The 19,075-nt window shown below is 35.6% G+C and overlaps 1 protein-coding gene across 16 annotated transcripts in view; it reads right to left on the bottom strand.

Annotated features, from left to right (window-relative positions):
* The window catches only part of acaca (acetyl-CoA carboxylase alpha), a 70,814-nt gene extending 53,207 nt beyond the window's left edge, over positions 1 to 17,607 (bottom strand). For 10 of the 16 annotated variants that reach the window (XM_051892870.1, XM_051892871.1, XM_051892873.1 and 7 more), the window contains exons 1-8: positions 17,404 to 17,607; positions 14,549 to 14,804; positions 6,197 to 6,241; positions 5,037 to 5,169; positions 3,699 to 3,837; positions 3,289 to 3,398; positions 2,158 to 2,239; positions 1,967 to 2,065 (exon numbers count right to left, since the gene is read on the bottom strand). In XM_051892870.1, coding sequence (XP_051748830.1) covers positions 1,967 to 2,065; positions 2,158 to 2,239; positions 3,289 to 3,398; positions 3,699 to 3,837; positions 5,037 to 5,169; positions 6,197 to 6,241; positions 14,549 to 14,775 — 835 coding nt within the window. In that variant the 5' untranslated portion in view covers positions 14,776 to 14,804; positions 17,404 to 17,607. The remainder of the gene's footprint in view (positions 1 to 1,966; positions 2,066 to 2,157; positions 2,240 to 3,288; positions 3,399 to 3,698; positions 3,838 to 5,036; positions 5,170 to 6,196; positions 6,242 to 14,548; positions 14,805 to 17,403) is intronic. The other 6 variants (XM_051892872.1, XM_051892875.1, XM_051892880.1 and 3 more) reach the window with 1 other exon arrangement.
* Positions 17,608 to 19,075: the final 1,468 nt, after the last annotated feature.

Genomic DNA, 19,075 nt, shown 5'->3' with positions numbered 1-19,075 from the left:
GAAAATCATGGACATGATTCGAAAAGGTTAAATGGTTCTAAAAAAAAAAAAAAAAAAAAAAGAGTCACACTTTGTACCTTCGCACTGGAAATGAATGGGAAACGAATTTCATCTAGTGGAAGCATTTGGTACTGCGCCCAAACAAAATCTTACTGAAAGCTTATTTGTTTGAAATATCAACCTCAAAGTTAAAATACTTGTTTAAATTTATGCTTTGATTTTCTCACAGTTTTAGAGTAAAACATGTATTGAAAAATATGTATTTCATATAAAAACCGAAAATAGTATTTTTGTGTCTTTTTTCATAACAATAAACTTCTAACTTTTTTTACGTTCACTTTTACTTTTTTCACTTCAGCAATAATCTGTCAATTGTTTTCTTTAAGAAGAGACCAAACTTAAACCTGTGCTCCAAAGCATTCAAGATTTATGACAGTTTAAGCTAGAAATTAAATGTTCTAGTGAATAAATGGATTTTAACTACTGCATAAATATATAATTTAGTACCATAAAATCCCCTAAAAATATAAAATATTAAATAAAAAACATTATCGATCTAAACTATTAATTTTAATGAAAATATAAACATTGAAAAAAAAAAAAAAAAAAAAAAAAAAAAAAAAAAAAAATCGCTCATTTTTGACTGCCACACAATGAGCACTAGAGGGTTAAACACCAACCTAGGGTTGGGCAATGTATATGTATATATATTGCATGTACAAGTAATTATTCTCATTCTGTGTTTGACAGAGGCAGTACAAGCGCAGGCAGGTAGGTTACATAAAGCGGAGGATCAGTTCCACACAACCAGTCAGACTTGTGTAAATTTTCACAAGCCTTCATTACATACAAAAAATGTTTCATTTCGAAATGGACATTGTTGAAAGAAACGACAACTGGTTAGTAATTATCTCAAACAAACCTCTGAGTCTGAATATCTTTCAAAGACTTGAACCTTGAAAAAGAGGGCTAGGTATGAATGAATTTCCCAATTTGATTTCAGTTTTAATGAAATTTTGCTTACATACAAAAGACATTCTCTCTCAGCTAATGCCGTAAAGTACACAGAAACCTTCTGACTTGTTAACATTACAAATGTATTAATTAAAAATTAACAATTCATTTCATTTAATAGGTATAATAATCAATCCATTAAAAAGTGCTCTGAGGATACAAACTGTGAAATTTCAATTTAATTTTCTATATAAAACTGTTATAACTCAATACTCAAAATGAGTAAAGGCCGTGACACACCAAGCTGACATTAAAGAACTAGCAGCGACAAAATCAGATTGTGTCTGGGCCAAAAAGCTGTACTTGAACACACCGCAAAGACTGACTGTCAACTAGCACATGCGTTCTGCACCTGTGTGTAAGAAAATAACTGTATATATTATCAGGTATCAATAGTCTATATTGGTCATTCAAAAAGGAAACCCAAACTAGGACATACAGATACACAAACCATAAACAAAGCAGGGCTTGCTTACCATTTTGAATATTAATCTTGCTGATCACTTTCTTCATTTCAGTCGGCTCATGTTATTATGAAAATATTCACGTATTGGAATGCTCAGGTTAGATGATGTAAAATTAGAACAGCCTTCTATCTGTACTATCTTGACTTCTTTGCTCACGCTCGATAAACTGAACAGCCCAACGCTAATTCAACATGCTGAATCAGGCAAACTGCCAACATGAGCCTGACTAGAGCCAATGTGTGGAACACACCGCAAAAACTACGAAGCTGGCACACGGCCGACTGTCGGCTTGGAGCATCGGCTTGGAGTGAAAAACTCAAAAAGGGCCCAGCTGTCTGGGAACAGAATAACCACCAACAGAATAACAGCCAGTCAATCAGTTAGGAGCTGGTGATTTCATTCAGATCTTGTTGGTTTTGTGTGCATATACACATCAAGCAGTTCTTGAACAGTTCATAGGTGTGCCGTCTGAGGCTCAAACTAACCTGATCCACTCCAGGGTAACGTGGGGATTCCAGCTGTCTGGGCCACAATAGAAGAAGCGATCTTATCCCCGAGAGCCCACATAGCCTGACTAGGTGGACCTAATGAAAGATACAAACTGTTAGAGAAAGAGCAGCACTGTACGTTAATAATTTAATAAATGTGATGCTTTACAATAATAACTCAGACTTACCCATAAAGGCGATGCCATTCTTGTGCAGCAATTCAGGGAGTTTGGGGTTCTCAGAGGCATGACCCCAACCGGCCCACACGGCCTAAAGACAGTAGGTGAAAAAGTGAGAATAAGTACCCAATAAAGGGTGTAGCTAATCATGAGAAATAATAGTGATGCTCGTCTTACAACAGGGATTCCCAAACTTTTTTGTCAGCCTTTAGTTAATTAAAAAAATTCAACACATTTACATATTCACGCTTCTATGATCAGCTAGTCACATGACACGTAGTCAAACAAATATTTAAAGTGTTCATAACGTTTATAAGTTCATATCGTTGCAGCTAAAACATCGAGGCAAAGAGAATGCTTTTATGTCAACATTCTTTATAGTTTTTACATTATTACTATTACAAAAACTGAAGACAAATAGAGTATTGTACAGTAATATTTGTATACAGTAATACTGTAAAAATACAACTGTCCTTTAACATTAAAAAAATTATATTTGATAATTATAATAATACTTTTATTTTATACTAAGTTACAATCCTAATATTATGTCTTAAATTATTTACTTTTGAACATTAGGTGTTAAAAAGCCTAATTTACATTTTTATGATATTATTAATGATTAGCTTTTCATAAACTCACGAACCCCAGAGGTTCACAAATCCCCGTTTGGGAAACCCTGCCTCAGAATTTGATATTTTGGTATGTTATTTAATGGCATCAACACATTTTAAAGGTATAGTTCACCCAAAAATGAGAATTCTGTCATCATTTAAACCCATAAGACTTCAGTTAAACACAACGTAAGATTTTTTTTAATGTCCTCCCCATTGAAAGTCCAGGTAACCAAAACTTAGATAATCTAAAAAGGACATAAAGGTGTCATAAAATGAATCCATATGAATCGAGCAGTTCAACTCAATTCTTGTGAAGAGGAATGATCGCTTTGTATGATGAACAGATTTAATTTAGGCTTTTTTAGGCCTATGTAATGGCACATAAAAGTGATACTGCACACTCATTTAGATGAAAAATGTCATTTTTGGGAGTGCTATCCCAGAGTGTTAATTAAGTGTCCAAATACTCTGTGGAGCCACTTTATTTGCTAATCACCATCCATCAAAGCCCACATGCATTTACCTGAACAGGAATTCGTTTGGCTATGTCCAAAATGAGTTCCACATTAGCATAGTTGTTGTTGTTTGTCCCTCCTGGGACAGGAACATAGTGATCTGCCATCTTGATGTACTCTGTAGACAGTCATTTATATGCATTTAATTGAGCACATTTGAGTTTACAGGCCTTCCTCTAACTTCCTCCTCAGTGAACTCTTTCTAAGCAAATTAGGCCAGGTCTGCGCCGACAAAGCCAACTGACATAAACAATTAAGAAATTAACAATGAATTAAACAATGAAGAAAAAGGACCAATGTAATCCTGTCTAAATACATTTGACAGTCCATGATAGAGCCAGGAGTGGGGGGAGGTGTCCTTCAGCTATTTTTCCAACTCTTATGGCATAACAGTTAAGCCAAGCTCTTTAAAACGTACCTGCATTGGCCTTGAGGTCCTCTGGGGTGACCATGACGACAAAACGTATAGCTCGTTCATTCCGAAACATTTCATAAGCCCAGCGACGGATGGAGCGCATACACTTCACTGCAGCAATGCCATTGTTGGCAATGAGGACCTGACGGAACAAAATATGATATTCAGCGGCTTCATTCTGGCCAGGGTTATCATAGTTAACTAAAAAATAAAACCATAAAAAAACACTGTGTTGAAGAAGAAAGTCATATACACATAGGATGGCTTGAGGGTGAGTAAAGCTTGGTGTAATTTTCATTTGAAAGTGAATTAATCCTTTAAATGTATATTTCAACATTTCTTATTACATTATTAAAATCAAAAGTTGCATCTGTTAATATTATTTAATAGACCTCAGCTAAAATGAACTAACGATGAATATCTGTAATTTTTTTTAACTAACATTAACAAAATGAATAAGTACTGTTAAAAAGTTAGTTCATGTCAGTTAATGTATTAATGGGACTTTGTAAAATGTTACCAAAAACTTCTTGACTGCAAGCCTTTGTGCTCAATTCTGAATTATTGCTCAGATCCAATTTTTTTTGTTTGGCAGTTCAAACTATGTTTAAATGTGGCCAATATCATAGTGCGAACAGATCATGGTTCTGAACTGATCCGTATGCGCAAAAGAACAATAAAAAAGACAGCGCGCAGCACGGAATTACACTGAAATAAACAGAGGTTACTGAAGTCATGTGTTTACACATTCATTTATGATGTCCCTCCACTGACTTACTTCACTGCCGTCTTCCATAATCACTGAGTGACCAAAGAACTACCGATATGTAAAAGCTTTAGAGTGACTCCCATCAGCACAAAATTGTGACGAATGTTGATCTAGAGTGACGTAAATGTCGAATGAATTCCGATATGACTTTTGAGACTGAGGTCTCATTGCAAAACATCAGACCTGTATCTGATTTAGGACCGCATATGGAAGATTACGTAGATGTGGTTTACATGTGGTTTGTGCTGTTAACACCATTATGGAGAAAAAAAACAAAAAACAGATTCGAGTCACATTTGAGCAAAAAAAAAAAAATTGGGCCAGTTTTGCCTGCAGTCTGAACGTAGCCTTTATTTCAGCTAGTTGTAAGGAAACATTTTAAAAAAAACTAACAGTAATGATAATAATAATGAAAATAACTAAAACATAACAAAATTACTAAAACTTTAATTAAAATTAAAAATGAATACAGAAAATATAAAAATAATTCTAAATATTAATAAAAATGATACTAAAATAACACTGGACCATGCTCATATAGCAGCATAGCAGACAGCAGTCATGGATCTTACCTTCTCTATGACTTTGTTGCCACCAAAGCGGGTGACAAACTCAGCGGGGGAAGCGACAGTGAAGTCTCTCTGCAGGTCCATGCGTCTGCGATCCCTGCCCTGCTTCACAAGGTGAAGTCCTGACATGCTAGGCCTTGAGAAACACACACAACACCATCATAATTCACAATGCGGCCTGAGAAACAGTGAATACAACGAGACTAACACTATAGCTATAAACACACTAGGAAATGATAGCACTGACTATTTTGAATCTTTTCCAAATACGGAGGACCACACACGCGAGGAAAAAAAAAATATTGTGGCCATGACTTAACTAAATTAAAACAATGGAACAAATGAGTCCAACGTGGCCAAGATTTTTTTTTTTTTAAATAAGGAAACATTAAATTGTGGCAGCAAATTCTTAATTTGTGGCCACATATCCATTTTTTCCTGCATGTCATGTGTGGGGCAGTGTACAAAAATGCTAATTTGAAGGGAAATAAGAACTTCTACAGTACATGTAAAAATCTTTAGCTATGTTTAGAATGCATTACTAGCGCACTTCATACTGAACAGTATATACTGTACAGCAGTGTTTATCAACTGGTGGGTTGCTTAAAGAATAGTGTAGTTAAATAAAAAAACTTTTTTTTTCTAAATGTTTTTCTGATGCGAGAGTTTTATTTTGAAAGATGTGCATGAAATGTTGACTCTTATGTCAGATGTCATGAAACGTCCCCCCCTCCCCACTTTTTTAAGCCTGGTTGTTCACACCTCAGATTTGAAAAAGAATGAAGAAATGGGAGTGTAAAGCTGTGGAAAAGTGGGAGTGTAGAGGGTGGGAAGAGAGGAGAAAACAACCAATAATACACAGACCTGCAACACACTCATTATAAAGACAAATTCATTTTAAAATAGGAGGAGAAAAAAAAAACAAATGACAAAAATATCATCATTACAGACTACAAGCAACTATTATGAACAAATCAAATACATTCTGATAAATTATTCTTAGAAATATCAACAAATCAGCATTGTAATTTTGCAGAGTTACTGCCCTATATGAAAAATAAAGAAGGCGGCCTATAATATTTTTTATTACGTTTACGACCAATACAATCTCTGAACAAATGACACACATCAGTTTAACACAGGAAGAATAAAGGCATAGTTACTTTTTTGGGCATTCTTCTTTGACTTTTCGGTCTACATCACTGTCTCTGTGTATTAGAATGATTCATTGTGTCATTGCACATATATATTTCATTTGTAGAAGACATGATGAAATATGTGCACATACACGGTGCTAGTTCATGTTTGCAGCAGGAGAGTATGTGAAATATGTACATAAAAACTTGAAACACACATGCTCCAGGGCAGATATGAACTATGCTCAGAGCCGTGAGTGTTGTTAAACTCATTGCGAACTGTGCTCAGAGCCGCAAGTGTTGTTAAACTCATTGCGAACTGTGCTCAGAGCCACGAGTGTTGTTAAACTCATTGCAGCGTTCCGCGCCAAAACCACTCTCATGCACTCTCCGCATGTTCTTACCAGTGGCGTGCAGTGGTGTTCTGAAATGAGGAGGCAAAGTTCTCACTTTTTTTTTTTTTTTTTTAATAAATCAAATGTAAATTCATGTCCCAGTTATACCTTCACTTTTTTTTACTATTCTATTTTTTTTTTTTTACTTTCTATTTTTACTTTAACAATGTAATTAATGTTCTATTTATTAAAACCAAGTATAAATCTCATCAAGTTAGTGTTTTAAGCATTTTTACATTTATTCCAAAAAAATAACTAAAGGCAGTAACAATTTATATATTTCATTTGTGAACTGACGTTCAGATGTTCTTATTTTCGGATCATCAGTCATCAAGCTCAGTAAATATTATTTACATAACATTGCTCACAGATACGAAGATGTACCTTTAACTTCATCAAGCTGATTGCTCACTAAAACCCCCACAGTCATCATGATTTCAGGCCATTTCAAGTTTGATTTTGACGTGACAAAGCGGTGATATCGAAGTAGGTGAGATGTTTACTTTTTAAATTAGTCTTCACATCAACGGCATCATGTCGTTAATTTAGACTGATTCACGAATGCGCACAGAAACAAGTGGCAGGATTTATCGCACAATCCAATCGTATCCAATCATAACCAATCATATCCAATCACAGCGCGATGGAGGCATTGCCTCCTCTCACATGACTTTCCTCCATTCATTCTCAGTTACCCCCCAGCAAACCCACTGCACGCTTTAGGGGGTCTGTTAAAAGTCATTGGGCTCAGAGGAGGCAAGAGAGACAAGGAGCTCCCGCAGTAACTTTACCTGCAGGTGTCACTGTTGGACAGTGTTCGAATAAACGTTGTATAAATCACTTGTTTATGTCACATTTTGTAATATTTGCTCTTTTTTATTTTTGTAATATGGATTATTTTCTCATCCAATTGTTTTGCCTCCTCGGAGGAAACGCCCCCTTACTTATTAAATATTGTTACAGTCATATTTTCCATGCATTGATAGTCAAACTCCAGCTCTGACCGCATAGCGGAAAAAATGCAAACACTTTCGTGCTACTGTACTGAGGAAACATACACTTACAACACATGTATCCAAACGCAAAGCTGAACAGGCAGGTAAATGCACAGCGTTCAAACAGTCTTGTGTGACATTTGTAATGCAATCTCTTGCATAATACAGCGCAGTGATTGGATTAAAACTCATGAATAAATGCAGAGAAAAGCTCAGAAACTGATTATGTAGACTCCAATTACCACTCTGGATTAACGCATATACCTCATTTTTTCATTTTTGCTTTTACAATAAGGTAATATTTTTTTTTCGCAAAAGCTTACAAAGCAGCCTGATTTTAAACTTTGGAATTGATTTTACAAAAAAAGACAAGTCAACACTTAGTAATAAAATAAGAACCAGTAAACAAATTACAAGCAGTAGCACAAATAAATACAATTCAGTTGTTAAGTCTGACGTCAGGCGGCAGCGCTTCCGGGTCCAAATGCTCTATCTCATACCACAAGAAAACAACAAACGGTGCTAATATACACACATGATGTGGTGTAATACTACCAAAAAATTATAATCATAACCTTTATCTCCATACCAAAATCCCAGATGGCCAGACAGTGATTCATCTTATAAATTGTTAATATATTAATGTCTGTGACGCTGTGAGCATGGAGACTGTTGTGTAGACTGTAGGTATTTTAAATGTTTAACTTTTTAAAATGTTAAACGTTTAATATGAATAAATAGCGCTCATAAACGGCCGTCGAGAGATGGCATTCTCAAGTGAAACGAGCCGAGGCTTGGACCCAGAAATGGCATTCCTTACGTCACGACTTAAGCGGATAGAATAAACATACAAAAGAAATAAACAGTGCTTTAAGTTTTTCGGGTAGGCATAAGAGTAGTATTCAGGTAGAGGAATACTAGAAATTGAATAAAGTATCAATTTAAAGAATAAATTAATGTTAATAAAATAACACTGAATAGTCTTCATTTTAAAAATTAAATACAAAAACAATTAGAAAAGTTATTCAGTCAAGAGCAGTGAGTGATTTTCTCTGTCTTTTGTTTGTTGTTTTATCAACACTAATGACACAGACACATATTAGGCTGCTGTCACTTTAAATCTGAATGCACTGATCCATTATACATTTTATGTTCATAACCAACTGTATTTATGTGAATACTTGCCAAGACGAGCAATTCGTACATAAATTTGTGTGTATTTGACCATTTACTTTATTAGCCACACAAAGAACTAATCTTGGTCTTCATGATCTGTTTATGAGGCAGCTTTAGGTGTGCACGGTTTTGATAAACTTTAGTGACACGCATAAGTGCGAAACCTGCTAGAATGAGTAAAAATATGTGCAATACCCATAATCCCATGCAGAAATTCAGGCCCTGAGTACCCATAAATAACATAACTGGTATGCCGTGTTAATGGGGAAGGATTTGCATAAGGATGTTCATCAGGATGAGTGTCCTTATGTTTTATCAAAGGGATAGTTCATCCAAAAATTTTGTCATCATTTACTCACCCTCAAGTTGTTCCAAACTTGTATAAATTTCTTTTTTCTGCTGAACATAAAAGAAGATATTTTGAAGAATATGGGTAACCAAACAATAGGCCCCACTGACTTCCATAGTATGGACAAAAATTTAGCAGAACAGAGAAATTCATACAGGTTTGGAACAACTTGAGGGTGAGTAAATGATGACAAAATGTTCTTTTTGGGGTGAACTATCCCTTTAAGAGTTCATGTTAGTATTGTGTATTTACCATGGTACCTGTAGTTTTCTTAACCTTAAATACCACTTTATTTTCACTTTGTGTTATTTTCTATATTTTTGACGACTGTGGTTTCTACCAACTTACTAACTTTATTGTACTTTTAAAAATTAGTTAAGTATAGTGGGATGGTACTTTTGTGTCCCAACCATTTCTGAGACATAAATTTGCCTGGCTCAAATTCCTAAAAATTTGGGTCGCAGGCTTAATGACCATTGGAAAATGTGAGTCCCAAGGCCAAATCAGTAGAGAATCACTGTATAGTTTGTGAAAAAGTATGCATATCACTCAGCAATATGCTACATGCTGCATATCAAGCAGTAGCATGCTATGTGCATGTTAAATGTAGCCAAGGGAATCCAGTTTTCAATTGGATATAACAACATATAGTAAGTTTATATAGTAAAACATATAATACGTTTTTTTGTAAAAATGTCTTAACTGTTGGCAGTCTGATTCTTGAGTCAAGAAAGCAGATATTACTTCTGTGTCTGGTTCTTCTGGAAATGGATACAGAATCTCACATAATATTCTTTGGTTGGCAAATGTAGGATATCATTCGGTTATTCAAGACAGAGAAAATGCATATTGCACATACATACATACATACATACTGCAGAAATAGAATGAGTAGTATAGAAGTACGCTGTCCCTAACATAGTCTTCATGTTGCAAGCGCTGGCACACATAAAGTGCTCCTTTAAGGGGGAAGGACTGGAATGTCCCTCCTCCTCTCAGTCTCCTTGATTTTCCTTCTCTTCCCATGTACTTCTTTTTTTGCTTGCCCACCACAGCCCCGCCCCTTGACCAATAGCAGAGCGATATGGGGAGGAGGGGCATATTGCCCCACTCAGGCAGTTTCAGCACCGCAACCCCTGTCCTATAACACTTCTCTGAACACGGACATATTATATATTTAATCACCAGTAAATAAAATCAGAAAACAAAAAAAATACACTATGAGGAGTGTTTATTATTTCACTAAATAAATGATGTTCACAAGGTTGCATACAAACAGCAGATTTGCAAGTACTTGTCTGCATGTGGTCTGGTCGGGTGGCCACATGTTCCCCAAAATAATAATTTAACTTGTCTATTGAGAGTAAAACTGCCCGCTTTAGCAGTTTTACTCTCGATAGACAAGTTAAATTATTTTTCATCGTAGCTATAAAACACAAATACTGACTAATAGAAAGTGACATGAGTTTAGACCTAAGTGGTCATTTAAAAGTCTTTGTAGTTTAATTGGCAGATTCAAATCAATTAAATGTCTCTGTAATCATTTTTTCAATCTGTTACCTGTCAACATGTAATTCAAGTATTTTATGAGAGTGGTAACAGCGTGTAATTGAATATTAATAAATGTTAGACATTTCTTACATTTACATGATAAAGAAATGACAGTAACAGGTTACTGTGTCCAAAGTGAATGTGTGTTCTCGCTGAACATTCTTCTTATCTGTTAACACGTTTTTCTTTATAATCTTTATTATTAGGGATGCACCAATACCGATACCAGTATCGGTATCGGCCCGATACCAAGCTCATGTACTTGTACTCGTACTCGTAAAAATACCCCCGATACCGAAGACCGATACCTCACGTGACGGAACTGACAGAATTTTCCGTGCACAGAGACACCGGCGGCAGCAGCAGAAACAATGTCAGCCTCAAGGGAGTGGAAATACTTCAAATTAATGATGACAACACACATTGCGAACTGCATGCTTTCAATCACAATTCGTTATCGATTAGTGAAGGCGGGATAGGCGGAATCGCGCTGAATGACACAGACCAGAAGCGTTTCCTCTTGCGCGCGCGCGCTCTCTCTCTCTCGCGCGCGCGCGATCCCAGTTCTCTCAGACAGCGCGCAATCAGTTCTCCTTGCGCCTGATTGGTCAAAGGCACACATAGTTGTCAAAATGTCCATCGTGTGGAGTATCTCACATAAATACAGTTGGTTATGGCTTAAGTGGACGTAAACATTTAGGGTGAAAACAGGATGAGTGTTAGTATCCATGAATACGGTCTTAAAGGGACCGGAGCCTATATTTGTCATTAATGTTAATAAAACAACCAAATATGTTCAATAAATGTATACATGGTAAATAAAACTACTGTATCTGAAAAACAAGTTTATTTCATTTGTATCTCTATAGTATTTGTTGTATTGTTTGTAATTTGTTTGTAAATTTCTTTTTATATAACAACAATTATACATATACATACATACATACATACACATATACACATATACATATATATATATATATAGGTAATTATGCCCTTTGAAGGTTATTGGACACTGAAATTTTTGTTCTTTAAGTTTGTGACAAGCACATAAAAATTATAACTTTTTTCATTAGAGTAATAATAAAGAAGCTGTCCTACATTCATTAGTCTCACTGTGTTGTGCTTGGAAAACTGCAACATCACCAAAAAAAAAAAAAAAAAAAAAAAGAGAAATTAATAAATGTATAGGCATCGGTATCGGTATCGGCGAGTACTAGAAAAAAGTATCGGTACTCGTACTCTGTCTTTAAATGGTATTGGTGCATCCCTATTTATTATTATTATTATTATCTTCATTTTTTATTGTAGAGATTTAAACTGTCCTTTTGCTTTAGCTTTTTTGCATATACTGTACTGTAGCATAGATAATATAGATCTATGCACTATATATGTTTTCATAGTATTCAACTGGCACGTTTGTTTGAAGGACAGCATTGGGCAGGATATGGAATAGTTAGTTTTTTCAATAAAATAAAAGAAGAAAATTGGGCTTTTTATCCGATTAATCAAAGAAATAATTGTTCATAACCTTCAAATATGTTATTGAACTTTAATACATAAAGTGTACTAAAGTTGGTGCCTTTACATTCAACTTTTGCCCCTCAACAGTAGAATAACTAGAAACAAATAAAGACATAGTTTAGCACTTTAACACTTTAGTCAAAAATAATTTCTGTCCTCCTTGTGTTCTCTGGTATACTTTCCTGAAGATCGAATCTTTCCCAACAATCCTTGAGATGTGTGTTTAAAGTTGTGTAGTACACAGAAGCCCCTGCTATGTTTCCATCCACCCATTTTATGAGCATTTTGGGATATCGCATAAAAAATAAATAAATACATAAATAAAAAAAAAAAAAAACGCTGGATGGAAACACCAAGCTGCGCAAAAATTCTAAAAACGCACATAGAAAAAACTTATACGCTCAATTAGGTCTGATAAATTTTTATGCGGCACGAAAACATGCGCATAATCTACGATGGAATCACTTATTAAAAAAAGACATGTGACTTTGCGATGGGACAGCATAACTGGACCAACCAGCCGAGCAATCTCGTTGCACAGCATCCGAAATGCTGTTTTGGTCATTCTGTAATGCCTGAGAAAAGTCTGTCGTTAAAGTGGTTCTGTATAATTTCCTCCCAGAAGCGCCTCACACAATTGCGTTCACAAACACCAGGCATCTGAATGCAAGATAGCATGATATGACAGTGTTTATTGTTTCATTTGCTCATTTGCGTGCTCTGAGGTGCAAATAATTTATTATATACGAAATTATATAATAATTAGAGATGCACCGATACTAAATTTCTCTGCCGATACCGACAGCCAATTATTCAGAATGATATCGGCCGATACCGATAGTTTGGTTTTTCTTAAGGAAAAAAAAAATCTCTCCCAAATAATGTTGCAAAATATACAGGGAAACCTCTCATTTGGTACACTACAATATTAGAGCTTACAATTAACAGCAGAGGTATTAAATTCAGCTACTGTTTATTTTCAGATATAATGATTACACTCAAATAAAAACTGAAATGTATAAAACTTAGTATCACATAAGGTAGTTTTCAACGGTGAACACTGGAAAACATTCCAGAGGTAAAAGTGACGATGTGACATAGGTATTGTTCACAAGCTGTTTTATTGACGTCTTTCTGCGGTTGAAACACAAATAAAGTGATTACATGAGACATGATACATTCTGGTAAGTTGTACAATATATTTCAACATACCTTTGATGTTCATTCATGTTTTTCGAGATATAACTTGTATTGAAGAAGAAGAAAAGACTCGCGCTCCAAGCTGCCGCCTGAACTGAGGCATTACAGCGATCTGACACGTCACATTTAAGAGCGTTAAAACGGCATTTATTGTTTGAATTTCATGATAAAATGGACAGAATTTGAAAACTGAAACTTTAATTCTTATCAGAAGTAATAAAGCACAAATCTTTTAGCGATTACTGGATGGGAGGCGCTACAAATGATATTTGATGTAGGAAAAAAAAAAACGCAGACCTGTCAAAAACAGCCTGCTTTAACGTCACTATTTTTAAACTGTTAATGCATTAGAATTCAACACAAGAGTGATTTTCTTCACACACAGTATGTATGAGTTGCAGTCTGAACAAGTCTTTCCGCACCCTTTTGACTGACAGGATATAATCGGCCCTGACCATCGGCAGTTTTTAAACAATCGGCCGATGGACGATAGTGATAATAATAGCTTTTATCGGCCAATACGATTGTTAGCCGATACATTAGTGCATCTCTAATAATAATAATCGAATCCCGGACACTTTGAGCGATTTAGAAATCCCGGCCGAACGCATTTTTTTAGGTCCAAAAAGAGGACATGTCCGGGAAAAAGAGGACGTATGGTCACCCTAAAGAAACAAATGCAAGTTTCTCATTGTGTGCTGGGGAGGTGGCACTATGAAGTGTGGGCACCCACCGGCAAAAAATTTAATTGGCGCCTACGCTCCAAACTATTCCTGAAGCATCACCACTTGGACACACACTCAACACCACTCATTATGACATGTCTGTGTGAGACCCCAGTGAGCATTGAGATGCAAAATGCTTCCAAAAGCTGGCAGTGTAACCGAAGTTAACCAAACACACAGAGAGGCGCTTGTGCACATTTTCGCACAGCAAAGAGATGAACCCAGATGAACCTTGATGAACCTAGTATACTCAAGCCACCATTTTGCACAACGCTGCTGCATACTTCCCTCAGTCATACATGGACTATCAAATGTAATCACTTATTTAGACAACCAGCACTAGTCTTATCAGAACTCAAGCACCCTGATATCAAGTGCCAGACACAGCAAGCGTGATACAGCTTGGTGAAAGTGGACATCCATGTCACAATAACTGCAAACAAAGAGCACAAAGCGCCTCTGACCTCATATTGAGCAAGGCTCCGTCCAGGCTGTCAAAACCCATCTCATATGTGCTGTCTGAACTGACAGAGGAGGGGGAAAGGGAGCGTGGATTCTCCTCCAACTGCAGGTCCAGCTTCCCTGCGGTCTCATCCTCAGAATTGTCCTCAGACACAGAGCCTACAATGAAGTGAGAGTGCAGTGCAGCCACAGCTGGAAGCTTATTCTCAGTGGAGTCCTGCTCTGCCATTGATGGGCCACGCTGACAGGCTGCAAGCACTATGGGAGGAAAGAGAAGATCCATTTGTTTGCATTCAAGTCTTTAAAACCACACAAAAGTTATTACAACAAAAAGATGATTTCTTAATTATATATTTTACTAAAATATACATTTTTTTCCCAATAAACAGATGACATAAAAACAAGGATAATGTGATGCAAATGTGTATCTTGCATTTTACTTAGTCACAATGTAATGAAAGTAGCAACCAGTATTGGATGTAACTCTTTACAGAGTAATTAATTGCTGTAATTTAATTACTTTACCTTGAAAAAATAAAGTAAGGGATTACTCTGTATTTTAATGAGTTATTTCTTATGTAATTGCATTACATATTGTATAGACTATAGAACAATTCTATATAAAACAATAGTGGATTTAACATCAAAAGTTTATTTTTTTTAGTTTTTTTATGTAACCTTCTCCAAATACTTTGGTCAGTTCAAGAATAATTTATGCAAGTGTTAGATTATTTTTAAAAGAATTAAAAGAGCAGTTTCTTGTCTATCCCTGTATTGCTCAACTAGTCGACTTTGATACGGGATTTATTTAGAAAGAAATCAGTAATAAGTAATGCAATACTTTTCAGAGAGAGTAATTAGTAAAGTAATCTAACTACACTGTTGAAGATGTAATTATTAGGAGCTAGTAATTAATTACTTTTTAAGAGTAACTTGCCCAACACTGGTAGCAACAGATATTTTCTTTTTTTAAGAAAACTAAATGGAGAAGTCCTGCATACATCACCAGAAAGAAGTCTTTTCGCCGGATTAAGACATTGATTAAAATTACAAGCTCAAAAATGTTCTTAAAATTAAACAATGCATGGATGAGTCTTTCATGATAAGATGCATTTAGAAAATACATTTTCACATTCAGATTTCCATTTCATGCCAATTTAATAAAAGCAAACTCACTGTGACAGGTCTTACTACACAAACTGGTATCACATGTTAAGATCATGATTTGATATGAATTGGAACTGAATGAATAATTACCATATTCAAATACCATGGTATTTTTTTATTTTTTTTGTCAGTGAGGTGTCATTGTGATTTATTCAATAGATATGACTGACAAACAGGTGACTTTGTGTATTTTCTTGATTCAACAGGGTACATTCTAGCAATGCATGTTGGAACTTGACACATATTGACACATATTTCATGAAATATGTGTACAGCAACAGTCATTATCAAAGTCATGCCTTACTAGAAAAGAGACAAGTGCAGTAACATAAGACAGTAATATAAATAATACCATAGTACTAGACAGTATTATTTTAGTTTTATTTATACACTATTATAGTATTTATTAATGATTTGAATTAAATTGTTTTTATATTTTCAGTTTTTATTTAAATTTTTGTTTCAGTTTTTGTAATTCTTAAGTGATTGTCTTTTTTATTAGTTTATGTTTTTTAATATTTAGGTAACTTTTTACAATAAGATCCTATTAGTTAACATTAGTGAATGCATGAACAAACATTAACTAGCAACCAGCAATACATTTGTTACAGTATTTTTAGTCTTTGTTAACGTTAGTTAATAAACTAACAACTGTTTATTGTCAGTTCATATTAGCTCAGGTCCATTAAATAATCTTAAAAGATACAACTTTTCATTTTAATAATGTATTAGTAAATGTTGAAATTAACTGTAAAAGACTAATAAATGCTTGATAAGCATTTTTTAACTAATGTAGTTTACCATGTTAACTTTTTTATTCCAGTTGTCAATGCAACATTTTTCATTTAATATTTATATTTTACCTTTGTATCAATTAACCGAAATTTTAAGAGTTTTAGTCAACAATACCAGCACTTGACACATGACTGTACTACGAATACCATGATATTTACATGGTATGTTGCTAAAACGATGTAACATACTTCCTCCAAGCAGAATAATGGTATTTTTAGTACTTTGTAAGTGATGCTCTATGGACCATAGCACCATAGTATTGTTATGTTTTTGGTAATGCACTATGTCTTTGAAATACCATGGCTATCAAAGCACCATGGTGTCATCAGCTCCCATCAATGTATCACAAGTACAAGCTCTGTAACAATAGCGTTATTGTATGTTACCCATTTTACGTTTGACTCCGTGTGAACCTGTCTGACTACTGTAACGTGTACCTTCATTTAGCAACTTACCTGCAGGACTGACACATGTAAAAAATATAAATGCACCTCATCCAGCCTGATGAACCTGATGAACGAGTCTCAGAACATCCCGGACCCTCAACCATGTGTAACACTCGCTTTTAATCATCTAACGCTTACATTAAAGCTCATTTGTACTCAGTCCATAACCAACTGTCTTCAATCAGCATAATATTCATAATTTCATCATCTTTCAAACATGTGAACTGCCTGTCTCAACTTAAACCGAGAAACAATACAATCGGTTCAACCTAGCACACATGCTAAGTTAACTCATCATACAACTCAACAAACCCTCCCATCATATGATCCGCGAAGGTTCGCCAGCCAAAGTCGCTGTTGATGTTTTATAAATCCATCCAGTATGTGCAGTGTCATGTGCAGCGCTTGTTAGTAGGCACTCGCTCCCAGTAATAAGCTTATGTACTCACCGTGCGAAAAGAGTCTGCAAGCAATTCTGATGTGTGTAAACGGACGTTATAATATCGATTGAATGAATTCCCTCCTAATTGAAGGCCATCTCCTCTCCGGTGATGGCTAATAGGCTATATAGCACCATAATGGTACTGTCTGTGTAGCTCCAGCCTCTTTGACAGCAGCATCACGGTGGTGTGATGCGAGGGGGGTTACTTCTGGACGTCGTCCTTTGACCTCACCGATGCAACCACTCACGCTGCATCAGTGGACCAATCGTATTACGCGCTTTGGTCGGGGCGGGTTTACGCATGCAAATAAATGGGAAGGTGTGCCCAATGATTGGACACTTCGTTAGACACACGTGTTTTCTGTCGTAGAATGTTCTGAGAGCTACCTTTGTTGCATTGAATTAAACAGCAAATAAAAACGTGATGTGGAGCGTTAATGTTAGAACTAGAAAAGTAAAATTCTTCAAAAATGTACATTTTGCCAAAATGTACATTTTTGAAGAACTTTACTTTTCATGTCTGAAAGATGAAAAAATAGCCATAAAATCTAAAGCATATTTAGGCCTATTTTTTTTTACACTTGAATGTTGATTTGCTAGAATGTGGCCAGAAGGTTTTCTAGATGGTTTCTAGGCAGTTGCTAGATGGGGCATAGGCAGATCAGCTCCATAGTTCAGTATTCAGTGCACTAAAACTCTTGCATCACCCTGGTTCCCTTGGCAATTTATGATTCTTACATGTTTTGTTCATTGTGATAATCTTCACAGGTAAACATAACTTGTGAATTTTGAAGTCTAAATACAATCACCATAAGTAAAAAGCTAAATATAAGCTATAAATGAACTACACCACAGTTGCGTCACCTCACCATTGGGCTTACGACAACTCGTGATAACATTTTCCCTAAAAATCTGAGTTAGAATAGTTTTAAGAGCATGGATATAAACACAAAGAAGCTGTGAAAGTGAATTAGTGAGAAGATGAGTTTACTTGTTCAGCGTGATGACGTTTAATGTCCCGACAACCTCTGTAGTCCCATTTAGCCACTAAGATAAAAAAATAAAAAATATGAGGGAATATTACTGATGTATTTTATGTTGTAGAATAAAACGTGAAATGTAGAATAAAATGTGAAAATATTTCCTGCATTTACCAAAATCCATTCAAAAAACTCATTGATTATAGGACGCCGGAACCTGAAGTACTAAAATGCTAACTTGCTTTAGGTTTTTGGCCTAAAAGTACATCATCCCAGCAGCACTATAAAAACGAGCGAGCATCAACTTTCCAGGCCTTAGTTCACCCATCCAGGGTTGGGTCACCCAGAAATGACGTAGTGAACACAGTGCAGCGTTTCCGTGTTCTACGTCAGAATGCCGACTCATTATTGGCCGGCTCCTGCGTCAGCATCACACGTATTCATCGTGCTGCTCACGTGTACAGTGTCGGCCAATACTAAGGTGGCGTTCGGACGTAAACACGGAAGCCTGCACTGCGTTTACTACATCAGCTGCATATGAGACTGACATGAGAGAGAAGACATTGTTGAATAAAGATCTGTTTGGTTACAAATTGAAGGTGAGAAAATGATGACAAAAATTTAATATTTTTGGGTGAACTTTCCCTTTAAATTGCTGTCTATGGAGGAGTCAGAGAGCTCTCGGATTTCATCAAAAAT

Source organism: Ctenopharyngodon idella, chromosome 5, assembly GCF_019924925.1.
Source record: "Ctenopharyngodon idella isolate HZGC_01 chromosome 5, HZGC01, whole genome shotgun sequence".
Classification (NCBI taxonomy): Eukaryota; Metazoa; Chordata; class Actinopteri; order Cypriniformes; family Xenocyprididae; genus Ctenopharyngodon; species Ctenopharyngodon idella.
This window is presented reverse-complemented; position numbering and strand designations above follow the sequence as displayed.